This window comes from Hemitrygon akajei, chromosome 26 (assembly GCF_048418815.1).
Source record: "Hemitrygon akajei chromosome 26, sHemAka1.3, whole genome shotgun sequence".
NCBI lineage: Eukaryota > Metazoa > Chordata > Chondrichthyes > Myliobatiformes > Dasyatidae > Hemitrygon > Hemitrygon akajei.
In genome coordinates this window covers 19560922-19574635 of record NC_133149.1, presented here as the reverse complement: position 1 = coordinate 19574635, position 13714 = coordinate 19560922, and the positions used below count along the sequence as shown (strand labels likewise).

Below are 13714 nucleotides of genomic sequence, written 5' to 3'. Positions count from 1 at the left end.
TTGCTGTGCCAGGATGACACAGCTAAGTAGTACTGCTGTAGTACTGGCCTTGGCATAAAGCAGAAAGCCAAAGGTGCTTGTAACAAGGATAATATAGAAATTATGGAGACTTTAACCTACATTGAGATGGGAAATCAGATTTACTGTAATGATGAAGATGAATTGCTGAAATGCATACTAGATGCGTTGCTAGATCAGTACGTTGATGGATTAACTAGGGGGAAAGGCAGTTTGGATCTTATGTGCAAATAAAAAGGATTAATTGATACTGTTGTTAAGGGGCCTTTGGGGAAAGAGTGATCATAATATGACAGAATTTTACATTGTGTTTGAAAGTCAGAATTATACTGTACAGAAATGGGACCTTCAAACCATCATGTCCATGCTGACAGTTTTGCCCATCTGCTCTAATCCTATTCTCTGACAGTGGTGTCTGAAAAGAGGATGCTGTCCAAGTTGCATGCCATCTTGGACAATGTCTCCCATCCACTCCATAATGTACTGGTTAGGCACAGGAGTACATTCAGTCATTCCACCGAGATGCAACACTGAGCGTCATAGGAAGTCATTCCTGCCTGTGGCCATCAAACCTTACAACTCCTCCCTTGGAGTGTCAGACACCCTGAGCCAATAGGCTGGTCCTGGACTAATTTCCACTTGGCATAATTTACTTATTATTATTTAATTATTTATGGTTTTTATATTGCTATATTTCTACCTATTCTTGGTTGGTGCGACTGTAACGAAACCCAATTTCCCTCGGGATCAATAAAGTATGTCTGTCTGTCTATTCGCCCAATGTTCACCTCTATTTGTGCCAGTGATTAATTTACTTTATTGGGAATGCTATGAGAATTCATCTGCAGTGCCTTTAATTTTTTTTTGTAATTTATTTTTTATTGAAGTTCATCATCAAACAAACATTTCCATAAAATGTGTTTCAGATATCGTACATATATATCATATATGCCACAAATCTCCACATAATATTTATCTGAGGTATACACTTACAGAGAGGAAAGAAAGAACAAGCGAAAGGAGAAAACTATGTACAAGTAGGCAGTGATCTTTTTTTTTTCAACATATTGATTTGTGAGAATAAAATCAGGCCTATGAGGTGTTATGTAGTTAAACCATTTTTCCCAGTATGAATCAAATTGTTCCAACTTATGATTAACAGATGCTGTTATCTTCTCCATTTTGTAAATGTCCATTGTAATTTCCATCCGTGCATTTAAGGTTGGGCTCTCCTGTGATAACCATTTCCTAGTAAGAGTCTTTTTACCAGCCACCAACAGTATATTCATTAAATATTAATCTCTTATCAACCATTCTTGAGGTATATATCCAAAATATATGGTCTTACTTTCTAAGGGTATTTCACATTTAAAGATGTCTTGTAGGGCATTGTGTATCCCACTCCAATAGTCTTTGATAATGGGGCATTCCCAGAAAATATGATAATAGTTTGCATTTTGATTTCCACAATTTCTCCAGCAAACAGGGAATTTTTAACATTTTTCTGTACTATAACTGCCTTCCCTCTTTGATTTAGTTTTTGCTGCCTATTAACTTCACTCACTGCTTTTCAATCTTCCCTTCCTGTTTTAATTTGATTTTAGCTGAATTCTCTTAGAGGATTCCCTCCCCCCCACCAGCCACTTCTAGACACTGAGGCGTGATCCAGTTGTCAAAGACGGTATTTTGGTTTGTTGAAGAGTAGGGAGGTGCCATGGTATGCTGGCCAAAATGTCTCCCTCAGTGAGCTCTGCCAAAAATCATTCAGATGGTTCTGCTAGTTACCATTTAAGGCACTTGCAGTGCCTGAATTGAAAACCTTCAACACTTAGATAGTAAACCATTAACTCCTGAGCACTGCATTTTGATAAGAAGATGGGAAAAAGGCTAAATACCATAGAACATTACAGCACAGAAACAGGCCTTTTTGCCCTTCTTGGCTGTGCCAAACCATTTTTCTGCCTAAGTGACTTCTATGTACTTTTTATACTCTTTACTTCAGCTGGAAAATTAACAGCATGCATTATATTTCTGGCATTTCCCTAACATTTTTGATTGCTTTATAATGTCAAGGATTTTCTGTGAGCGTATTTTGTTACTTAAGAAGTGAAACCCATCCCTTGTATTTATTGTCTGTCTGTTCAGAGTTTGTTTATTTTGGAGTAGTGTTCCTACAGTATTCTCCCACCACAATGTATGTCAGGAGATTCTGCAATTGAACCGCCCTTTGTCCTGCTCTTTCAAGGTTGCTATAGATCGTCCCTTGAACTATATGTCTTGCCATATTTTCAAATATTTTATCAATTCTCTCCATTAGTTTCTGTCTCAACCTTTTCCAGTGGCAAAGTATTCCAAATTGCGTGGCAAGAAACTGCTTCTGAATTATGTTTTTTCATTGCCAGTGTTTGAAATTACTCAACTCTTTTAATAGAGTTAATGAGGTTAGGGTAACTTAAAAATAATTTTTACCTTTCAAATTTCTTCAGGTGTTTTGCTGAAAGAGGAAAACATAAGTTAGTGCTATTGGTTATCAAACTTAATTTTAAAACAGAACTTAAATTTTACTTCTGTGTCTTTTGACTGTTATAGAAATTTCCCTTGTATCATGCAAAATATTTTATCTTAACTCGGAAATGGTGCCATTTTCTTCTGTACTTTTAATCTACTTTCTACAAAGGGGTTCCCAACTCGGAATTAACTTTGGTAGAATCAGAATGAATCCCCCTTCCCTCTTCTTTTACTCTTGCCCTTTTACTCTTACTTTTCACCTGCTCCTGGTGCCCCTCCTTCCCTTTCTCTTCCTCTATCAAATTCCTCCTTCTTCAGCCCTTTACCTCTTCTACATATCACCTCCCAGTGTCTCACTTTATCCCACCTTCCCCCTCACCTGGTTTCATTTATCACCTTCTAGATTGTACATCTTCTTATTCTGACTTATTTCCCCTTTTTCAGTCCTGAAGAAGGGTCTCAGTCTGAAATGCTGACTGTTTATTCATTTCTTTAGAAGCTGCCTGATCTGCTGTGATGCTCCAGCATTTTATTTGTGTCACTCTGGTAGAGTCGGAATTCTGTATAAGATTATTATAATTATTTTCCTTTCCATCTGCCATCTTTATAAAGTCATACAGCATGGAAACTGGCCTTTGGCCCATCTTTTCCACAAATCAAATATTTGTCTATACTCTTCTCACCGCAGACCTAAGCCCTTTGGTCTTGGACATGTCTGCCACAGATACAGCATAGAAGCAGACCATTTGGCTCTCTGAGTTTGTGCCAGTCATCAGCTATTTAACTAATACCATATTAATCCCATATTTATTCTCCTCATATTCTTACCTATGAACCGCTGATTCCATCACACACCTGAGAGGCAGTTTACCTGCACGTTGTTGGGATGAGGGAGGACACTGGACCACCCAGAGGAAACCTATGTGGAGAACGTACAAACTCCATACAGCTCCAGAGGTCAGGACTGGAAAGGATATAACAGAGGCTGTGATTGTCATAGTGATCCAAGGCTTAAAAAATGGACCAACTATGACCAACACTTTTCCAGTCTGAGGGCCATCCTGCTGCAAGTTTTTTTTTCCAACAAACATCTTGAGATACAACATTGGACAACAGTATTACAAAGAGGCAATGATTCTGCCCGTCAAGGTTGTTCTGGTGAAGTATAATCTTACTGAATGTTTTCAAAATTATACAACCCTGATTGACCACAAGTCTTTCTTAGCTCTAATGTGTCACAATTTGAAAACTGTTTTGTATTCTCTTCCTTTCTTGTGACCTGTTTTCTGCATCTACTGTTCAGAGTGTATGTTTTGTGTCATAGAAGGTGGCCATTTGCCCATCTGGTTTATGTCAGTTTATTAAGAAATCCCATTAACCTCTTACTTCCCTGTAAACTGGTTGTTTATTAGTTGACCCATCATCTGCCCTGATCCTCCTCCATCTATACATGACAGTATTTGACATAGCAATGCCTCAATTTTTGAGAAAATCCCAAGGGGTAGTGTAAGTTACAATGCCCACTTAACGTACCAATCAGCACGCACCTGGGACAAAGGTGGGAAATGCATGGTTAAGGGGAGAATGTGCAAGCTCCACGTGGACATGATCCAGCCTGGGTCAATTGAGCTTTGAGGTGGTAACATGACCTGTTACATCAGTGTGCCTTCTCTTTTCAGTAACTTTGTATTCTAATACAAAACCATGGCTTTAATGCTGTTCTCTTTGTTATCTTCCATATGCCCCTTGGTTCTCTTTTAAAGAGAAGGATTTCTTGCCCAAACTTTAGTCACATTTTAATTTAAGTGCAATAAATATTTGGACACATTACTGTTTTAAAATAGAAAATTTAAGTGTTTTCTTTGTCTTTTGATCTTGATGTGAGAACTTTGTACTTTTGATAAAGTGTATCTGATTGATAATTAAACCTCTGATAACACAACATTGGTGCTAATTTGGGATATTTTTGCTTAAGAAAGTGCAGCTCAGTGACCAATGTGAGGGACACAGAAAATAAGTTCTCTGGCTGCAGCTGTGATGTGAGGAGGTCGTGTGTTTGTCAGATTTCTCATTTCCTTGCATGACTTTCAACTTATGATAGTACTTGGTATAACGATACTTTAACTATTAAGAAAATCCTAAGGGATAGTGTTTATGTACATTTGGAAATGCTGGTCAAGGAAAGTCAGCATAGTTATGTGCAGGGGAAATCTAGATAGATAGATAGATAGATACTTTATTCATCCCCATGGGGAAATTCAACTTTTTTCCAATGTCCCATACACTTGTTGTAGCAAAACTAATTACATACAATACTTAACTCAGTAAAAAATATGATATGCATCTAAATCACTATCTCAAAAAGCATTAATAATAGCTTTTAAAAAGTTCTTAAGTCCTGGTGGTAGAATTGTAAAGCCTAATGGCATTGGGGAGTATTGACCTCTTCATCCTGTCTGAGGAGCATTGCATCGATAGTAACCTGTCGCTGAAACTGCTTCTCTGTCTCTGGATGGTGCTATGTAGAGGATGTTCAGAGTTTTCCATAATTGACCGTAGCCTACTCAGCGCCCTTCGCTCAGCTACCGATGTTAAACTCTCCAGTACTTTGCCCACGACAGAGCCCGCCTTCCTTACCAGCTTATTAAGACGTGAGGCGTCCCTCTTCTTAATGCTTCCTCCCCAACACGCCACCACAAAGAAGAGGGCGCTCTCCACAACTGACCTATAGACATTAATTTTTCTTTTTGAGATGACTAAGAAGGTCGATGAAGTCAGGGTGGTAAATTTTCTCTGTATGCACTTTGACTAAGTTACAAGTAAGTCATTTGACTAAGTTTTGTATAGTAGGTTGGTCGAGAATGTTAAGCTGCGCAGGCTCCAATGCGGACGTTTGTATAAAGCTGTGGTAGGATATAGATCAGATGGAAAGTTGGACAGATTGTTGGTAGGTGGAATTTTATTCTAACAAGTATGAGGAGTTGCATTTTGGGAAGTCACGTAGACATTAGACATATGCACTAAATGGTAGGGCATCAACAAGAATTGATGATAAGAGTGACTTTGAGTTTCTAATCTACAGTTCCTTGAAAGTGGCCGTGCAAGTGGACAGGGTGGTGAAGAGCGTCCATGGTATGTTTGCCTTCATAGATTGAGGCTGAGGATATAAGAGTTGGAATGTTATGTTGCAAATAGTGGTTAGATCACACTTGTGCACAGTTCTGGTTGGCATACTATGAGAAAGATATGATTGCATTGAAGAGATTGCAGAGGAGATTTGCCATAATGTTGCCTGGACTGGAGGACTTTTGTTATGCGGAGTGACTGGATAGGCTGGACTTGATTTCCCTGGAGCAGAGGAGGCTCAGGGCTGACCTGATAGAGGTACATACAATTCTAAGAGGCATAGATAAGGAAGAAAGTCAGAGCCATTTTCCAATAGTAGGAGTATTAAAACACAAGGGGTATATTTTTAAGTTGAGAAGAAAGAGTTTTAAAAGACATTTGAGAAGATTTTTGTTTAAACAAAACGGTTGATGACTGGAATCTGCTGTTGCTGCCAGAGGAGATCTTGTAGTCAGATATAATCACTACTTAAAAAGAACACTGAGACAGGCAGTTGATTAGGAAGGATGTGGCCTAGTGTGGACAAATGGGATTGGTGTAAATGAGGAAAATGGTTGGCATGGATGTGAGGGGCCAAAAGGCCTGTGGTCTGTGCAGCGCTACTCAGCATTACACGGAGGCTTAACTGAGAAAAGATCAGGGTGTGGGGTGGCTACTGCAGATGTTGGAAATCTAAGGTTATAAAAGAGAAACTAGGAACACTCAGCAGATCGTCTCTAAAGAAAAAACAGAGTTAATGTTTCAGGTCCAAAATGTTTCATTGTGACGAAGACTTGAAAAATGAACTCTGTTTTTCCTCTACTGAACTGCTGAGTGTTTCCAGCATTTTCTGTTCACATGATGAAATTTATTGTTTTCAATATATGTTGAAGATCTGCTGCAGCATACATGAATATTTTGTAGTTCCCTTTTTAAAAAAAACCTCATTTTCGTAACTTTAATTTCATGTGTAATTTCATTTTTTAAATTATTGCCTAATAACAATTTTGCTAATTGTTAAGTGAATTAAAAGCAGGTACCTGACAGGGTCAGTTCATTTGAATATTAGAGTGGTTACTTGCAGATATCAGAAAATGTCATTCCTTCAATTTATTGTAGTGTTTTTGTATGTCAGTGCTGGCTTGGCTTGAGTACTTATTAGAGTGCTAATTCTGTTCCTTTTCATTTTTAGTTAAGTTATTGCTGTACTGTAGTAAAGTATTTAAATGGAAAACACCCAGATTTGCAGTTTATATTTCCAGCATGGATCATGCTCTTTTTGTAGTTTTGTATTTCTGTGTAATCTTCAGCTTTCAATTTGCCTCATTTTTCTTTTGAACATTGTATAGAGCTGTTTTTTGGCCCACATGAGGGATGTAATTTACTTGTCTCCTTGCAATAGGCCTCAGTGAGAGCATGCCTGGACTATTGTGTACAGGTTTGGTCTTTCCTGAGAAGAAGTTGAACTTATTGTGGAGCAATGTTCCTCTGGCTAAGGAGCCTAAAGCCAGGGCTCACAGTCTGAGAATGAGGAATCCTTTGTTTAAGATGGAACTGAGGAGAAGTTTCTTCACTCAGAGGATGGTAAACCTTTGGATTTCTTCACTGCAGGTTACAGAGGCTTAATCATGGAGTTGATTTGAAACACAGATTTCTGGATATGAAGGGCATCAAGGAATATGAGGTAGTGCAGGAGCATGCTTCTGGAGAAAATGTAATCTTACTCCAGCAATGTTGGGGCATCTTCACCAATGGTTCAACAAGTAAATGCTGGGTCACCAAAATGATTTAAGGATATAGTTAAAGTTGTACATTACTGGGTACCAGAAACTCAGTGACAGATGTCTGTATTTTGATTGCTTCTACTCATACCATCTGGCATTCAGACATCAACTCCAGCTACATGACTTTTCCTTCTAATATCACAAACTCATCAATGAGCCCTCCTTTCTGGGTAGTTTTCAATCCTTCTTGTCACACTCCAGCTATGGTAAGATTTGCTGTGGCATCTTGTATCAGATCTTGGTAGTTTTGGAACTATCACTGCATTGTAATGCTTAAAGCATCCATCTCAGTTTGCCATTGATTTAATCTGTGCAGTAGTTCTGTAAACAACTGTCTCCCTGGAACTTGTGCATACATCTTCTCCGTGGCAGACACTATTGGTATTAGCTCTCTGCTTAATCTCATGCTGAGCCTTTTGGATCCCCCCCTTATTTATGAACTCTTGCAATGACATGGCTGTTATTCTGTAATGCTATACAGCCCAAGTTTTGCGTCAGAAGGACTGATAACATATTACACCTGCGCTAGTTCCAGCACATAACTGACTGTAGCTTGGTTACTACAGCCTCCCACGTGAGGACAGCCATCTATGCTCATGGTGCTCTCACCAGGGCTGGACCTTCTCTCACTGTCCTGTGTGGTTGGGCAGGATCCATTGATTCGTGTTGGCGCACGACCAAATGGTTAAGGCTTTGGGCTGGTGATCTGAAGGTCATTAGTTCGAGCCTCAGCCGAGGAAGTGTGTGTGTCCTTGAGCAAGGCACTTATCCTGCATGTTTATAGCCAAGTGGCAGCGGTTGGTGTAGTATGGACAAGAGATCTATAGTTTCCTATGGCTCACTCACTCAGTCTGAAGAGTTAGTGTAATGGTGTAATTCTATATCCAGTGTCCACCAGCTGCAGAATCTTTGGTGCCTCCAAAGCCTGTCTAACCAGCTATCTCTTCAGACAAGGCCAACAGCCTCTGGTATGGTTCTTGTCTCCTCAGTGACCCATAAAAATGTGTGGTCCCTCATTCTGAGTGACACCATCCCGTCAATGCCCAGGACCAGTCTGCCGTGCCTCCTACTTGATGTGAGCTGAGCTCTGTCACCCAGCCTACTTTCAGCTTCAAAATTCAATCCACACCTTTCCACCAATGTGAAAGCAAACTGAGTAAAAATGTTGCCTGTAATGACAGTGAGACATTGAAGGGTATACTCAGCCACTTGGTCAAAATCACAACTGGTCCTTGATAGGATAAGCATCAGGAGTTCTTACTACTGTTCTACTAATACCTCGAATGAATGTTTAACAAATCATAAATCTTCCTGAATAAATCCACTGGGGTCCCACACGGAAATAGATTGATAAAGGTCAGGTACAGCACCCGATATTTGCTTCCTGCATTTTTCTTGGTGTTGCCCCACAGGGAAGATCATGTCCACTGTGCTTCTAGATGAATGACATCCATACAATTTGAACAGCTCTCTGCAAATGGAGAGGAAATAGTTCAGGGTGGTTCCAAACCTAGAGGCAGCAGGGTCTCCAATGGTGAACTAGTTGATGTGGCGATGTCTTTGGATGTTAAGAGTGTCTTTCATAAAGTGCTTCATAAGGCATGGTTACAACAAAATCAGAGTGTGTGGTATTGAGGTAGTATACTGGAGAGGATTGAGGATTAGTTAAGGAACAGAAAGTAGAATGCAAGAATAAAAGTTGGGAGGAAGTGGCTGGATGGATCAGTACTGGTGCCCCAGCTGTTCACATTCTATATTGGGTGATTTGAATGAGGGGATGAAGGGTGAGAAGTACTTTGTTGGTGATGCTACGAATATGGGTAGAAGCATGGGTTGTGAGGAGGATATGGTGAAGCCTCAGGGGGATGTGGATGAATAAAGTGAATGGGTGCAGATGTAACAGGTGGGATGCACTGTGGGAAAATGTGAGGTAGAAATAACCGTGGTGGGTTTATAAAATAATGTGTAATGCCTTGGTAAAGGTTTTACTACTAACGTTGTAAGGTGTCGCATGTCTTTCTGTAGAAGCAGTGTTTGGGTTATTGTTAGAGATAACAGGTGCTTAGGAATGTGGGCCATCCAATGAGGAGAGAAGGCTGGGGCAGCGGGTTTTTTTTGCGCCTGATACCGGTGCAAGCCTTTGTCTTTGCTGGGCGGGAGATGAAGAGAGAAGATGCTGGAGAGAACTGGCCGTAGGATTCGATCTGGTGGGGACCGTGATTCAATGGAGCAAGGTGTGGGAGTCTACTGAGCATCAGTTGAATATAACTTTTGGAAGATTTGAGCTCCAACCTGTGAACCTTTGATTAATTACAATGGACTCTTTTTGTTCTTTCTTTCTTTTTCTTACCAACTCTTTAGTTAATATTTATAAATATACTTCCTTTAATTGTATGCAGTCTGCGATGTTATTTCCTGTCAACAAGCTGTAACAGGGCAGCAAATCACACAACATTCACACAAACCGGGGCTTGGGTGGGAGAGCCATCCCAATCTCTCAGATTTGGTGGGACCGGAGTGTCCAGCCTAGATGTATGAGGCCGGAGAATGGTGGGTTTCTTGCGCTGAGTTGGGAGACTGCCAGCGAGGGCTAATGAACTGATTCCTAAGACACCCGGGAAGAAAGGGGGTTCAAATGAAAGGTTAATAAGTGTTTTTGTTCCAAGAGACCTGGAAAGTTAATGTGCAGGTAAAGTTAAGGAGGCACTTTAAAGTTCAGAGTAAATTTGTTATCAAAGTACATATGTCACTATATGCCATATTGAGATTCATTTTCTTGCAGGAATTTACAGGAAAATAAAGAAATAAAATAGAGTTTATGAAATTTTCCTCCACTGTTCTATGTTCTCCAGCTCCTCTGTCCAGTCTCTCTGCCCTTTCATCGGCTGCAATAATAAGAAGGTGCTATTGTAAAGAAATCACAAGATTTCAGGACAATCTTGACTGAAGTTGATGACATTAAAGAGTAATGTCAAAATTATAAAGGGGTTTGGGAAAGCCTAATAAGGGAGACTTAATGGTTCCAGTTAACTAATTAGTGATGGCGAAGTTTCATTTTTCATTATTTTAGAAGAGCATCAGATTTTGGAAAGAAAAGTTGTCTAATTTACCTGACAAAGCAATAGAGGTGAATGATGTAAGAATTCTACTGTGCCTGGGATGGACTTTCAAAAGGCATTTTGTAAGGTTCCATATAATAGACTTGTCATGGTGATTGAAAGACAGGGTAAGGAAAAAAAACTTAGCTGTCATTAGAAGCTGTAGTTCAGTTTTTAAACCGGAGGAAAGTGTACAGTGAAGTTCCCCAGTGGCTGGCGGTGGGGCCACTGTATTACACTTTTAATAAATATGTTGAACAGATTCACAAATTTGCAGATGACATAAAACATATGCTGCATTGAACAGTGAGGAGTTTGGTAGCTGCCTTCATAAATGTACAGCCAGGCTGATAGATGACAGATGAAATGCAAGGCTGAGAGATGTGAGGTGTCACATTTTGGGAGGCAGAATTTGAAGAGTCAATATAAAGTACAGGATTCAATTCTAAAATGGGAAAAGAGCAGAACCATCTAGGGATCTGTGTGAATAGTTTGTTGAAAGGGTGCAATGTAGATTGAAAAGAGTTAAGCAGAAGCATGTACAAGAACTAGGAGGCTAATGATGAACATTTATTAAACACTGGCTCAGTCACAATTGGCATAATGTGACATTATTCTGGGCAGTACTCCATAGGAAAAATGCAAAGGCTTTTGAGAGGATGTGGAAGAAATTTATCAATGTGTTTCCAGGGCTCAGGGGCTTTAGTTTCATGAGCAGATTAGAAAAGCAGGGGTTGTGGTTCTCCCTGGAACAGAGAAGGTTGTGAGGAAATCTATTTAAAGTCATGAAGACTATCGACAGAGTAGATAGAGAGGATCTGCTCCCATTGGCTGTGGGGACAAGAATTGGGATCAGAGGAAGGAAGTGATTGGCAGGACCAAAACTGATGTGCAAAAAGAAAATATTTTCCCATAGTGACTTGTTCTGATCTGGTTTGGACTGCAAGGAGTAGCATCATACACAAGGGAATACAAGGCTGTGGGGAAAGGGTTGAAGGGGCCCTGATATGGCTGGACTGATCTTGCATGGAACTAGTACATATTCAACGTGCTGAATGGCTTCCCTTCGTGCTGAAAAATCTGCAGTTCTGTTTCTAAAATAAGCCTTTAATTTTCCTAGGCTGCCATGACACAGAAGTGAAGACATGACACCGTGATTACTGTGAGCAGTCTGCTGAGTGATAACCATGAATTGGAAATCAGGTAGGTAGAAGTGAACATTTGGCTTGTTGAGGCTGCTGAATACCCAGTGCCCTTGGTACCAGGTGGGTTCTGAGTTCCCACCGTGGTGACCATTTCTCTCAACCTCTCTCCCATTTCTGTCAGTTTTCTCCGTACCATACACTCTATTGTCCCCTTCTCTCTTCCTCTCTCACATTGCCATCCACTTCACTGTGTATCACCATATCTCATGTCCCTTTCCCACTTTGTCTGTGGTCTCCATCTCTCTTTCTCTGTTTTGTTGATTTCCCTGACCCAGCCCAATCTCTCTAACTTTCTTTTTCTTTCTATTTCTCTCTTCTCTGATATGCTTCTCTCCTTTAATTTAAAGATAGTCTGCGGCATATCAATTTAAAACAAGTTCAAGAAGATGACTTCCAGTAATGTAAGGATAAAGTCATGGAGAGGTACTGCATAGAAAGAAGTCCTTCAGCCCACTGAGTCTGCCTCAGCCATCAAGTATCCAATTTGACATTAATTTTACCCCAGCCCATTTGATTCTCCTCACACTCCCATCACGTCCCTTCCAAATCCTTCCACTCATCGACACACTAGAGGCCCCTTAACCTACCAGCCAGCACATTTTTAGGATGCAGTAGGGAATTGGAGCACCTGGAAGAAAGCCATGTCTTCACAGGAAAAATGAATAAACACACAGATGGTACCAGAGGTCAGGACTGAATGCAGTTAACTGGAATTGTGAGGTGGCTGCTGTAATAGCTGTGCCACTATTTTATCCTCTAACAACTTTGGACCACAGGAGAAATTAAATTAAAGAGGGTATTAAATCCAGTATGATGATTTGTAAAGTTACTGGAAAAAGCAGTTGGACCAAGGATTAAGAGCATTTTACAACTCAACAAATGGTAGCCAAATGATTGATTAAAATACAAGAAAATGGACTTTGAGAATTAAACAAGTGATAAGCAGTAGAAAAAAGACTGTAAAGGTTTCTATAGGGTTGTAAAAAGGAGAAAAAAAACAGCAAAGACAAATAAGAGACTCTTTATAAACAAAAGAAATGACAGAGTAAAATAAATCAATATGAGATTCTGCAGAAGTTGCAAATCCCAGAGGGATAAATACAAGATGTTGGAGGAACTCAGCAGGTCAGGCGGCATCTGTAGAAATTAATAAACAGTCGATGTTTCATCAATGTAGTCGATGATTAATAAACAGTCTTTTTCAGGACTGGAAAGGAAGTAGGAAGCAAAGATAAGTGCTTTGTGTCTTTCTTCACAGGAAAAACAAAAAAATGCCCCCAACAATATATTAAAACTAGGAAATAAAATAATTATTACAAATGAAACCACTTTCTTCCCGGGCGTCTCATGAACCGACCCGTTAGCCCTCACTGGCAGTCTCCCAACTCAGCATGAGAAACCCACTCCAATCAAAGGAAGTATATTTATGATAATAAATTAACTAAAGAGTTAGTAAGGAAAAGAAAGAAAACCCCCCCCAAAAGGGCCCATTATAATTAAACAGTCAAAGGTGCACAGTCTGGAGCTCAGCTCTTCCAAAAGTCATATTCACTGATCCTCAGTAGACTCCTGCGCCTTGCTCCATCGAATCACGGTCCCCACCGGGTTGAATCCTATGCCCGGTTCTCTCCAGCATCTTCTCTCTTCATCTCCTGCTGACCAAAGACAAAGGCTCACACCAGTGTCAGGCACAAAAATAACCTGCTCTCCTAGCCTTCTCTCCTGATTGGATGGCCCACATTCCTTAGTATGTGCTACCTCTAACAATAACCGAAACACTGCTTCTACAGGAATACCTTACAACGTTAGCAGTTTACCAGGACGTTGTACTCTCTCCCCCACCAAAAATAGTCATGTCCTCATGACTTTGAGATAGTTTATCACCCCTTCAGAAATAATACAAAGTTTCAAAGGAATTTAGTGATGTCAGGACCTCCAATCCATGTGTAAATGGCAGTGACATATGTCACTAAAGGAATAGATGCAGCACTCTGTT

General features: G+C 40.1%; 1 protein-coding gene across 7 annotated transcripts in view; it reads left to right on the top strand.

Annotated features, from left to right (window-relative positions):
• The window catches only part of LOC140716780 (CMP-N-acetylneuraminate-beta-galactosamide-alpha-2,3-sialyltransferase 4-like), a 295770-nt gene that overhangs the window by 208893 nt on the left and 73163 nt on the right, over positions 1-13714 (top strand). For all 7 annotated transcript variants that reach the window (XM_073029671.1, XM_073029669.1, XM_073029673.1 and 4 more), the window contains exon 2: positions 11634-11716. In XM_073029671.1, the coding sequence (XP_072885772.1) occupies positions 11701-11716 (16 nt within the window). In that variant the 5' untranslated portion in view covers positions 11634-11700. The remainder of the gene's footprint in view (positions 1-11633; positions 11717-13714) is intronic.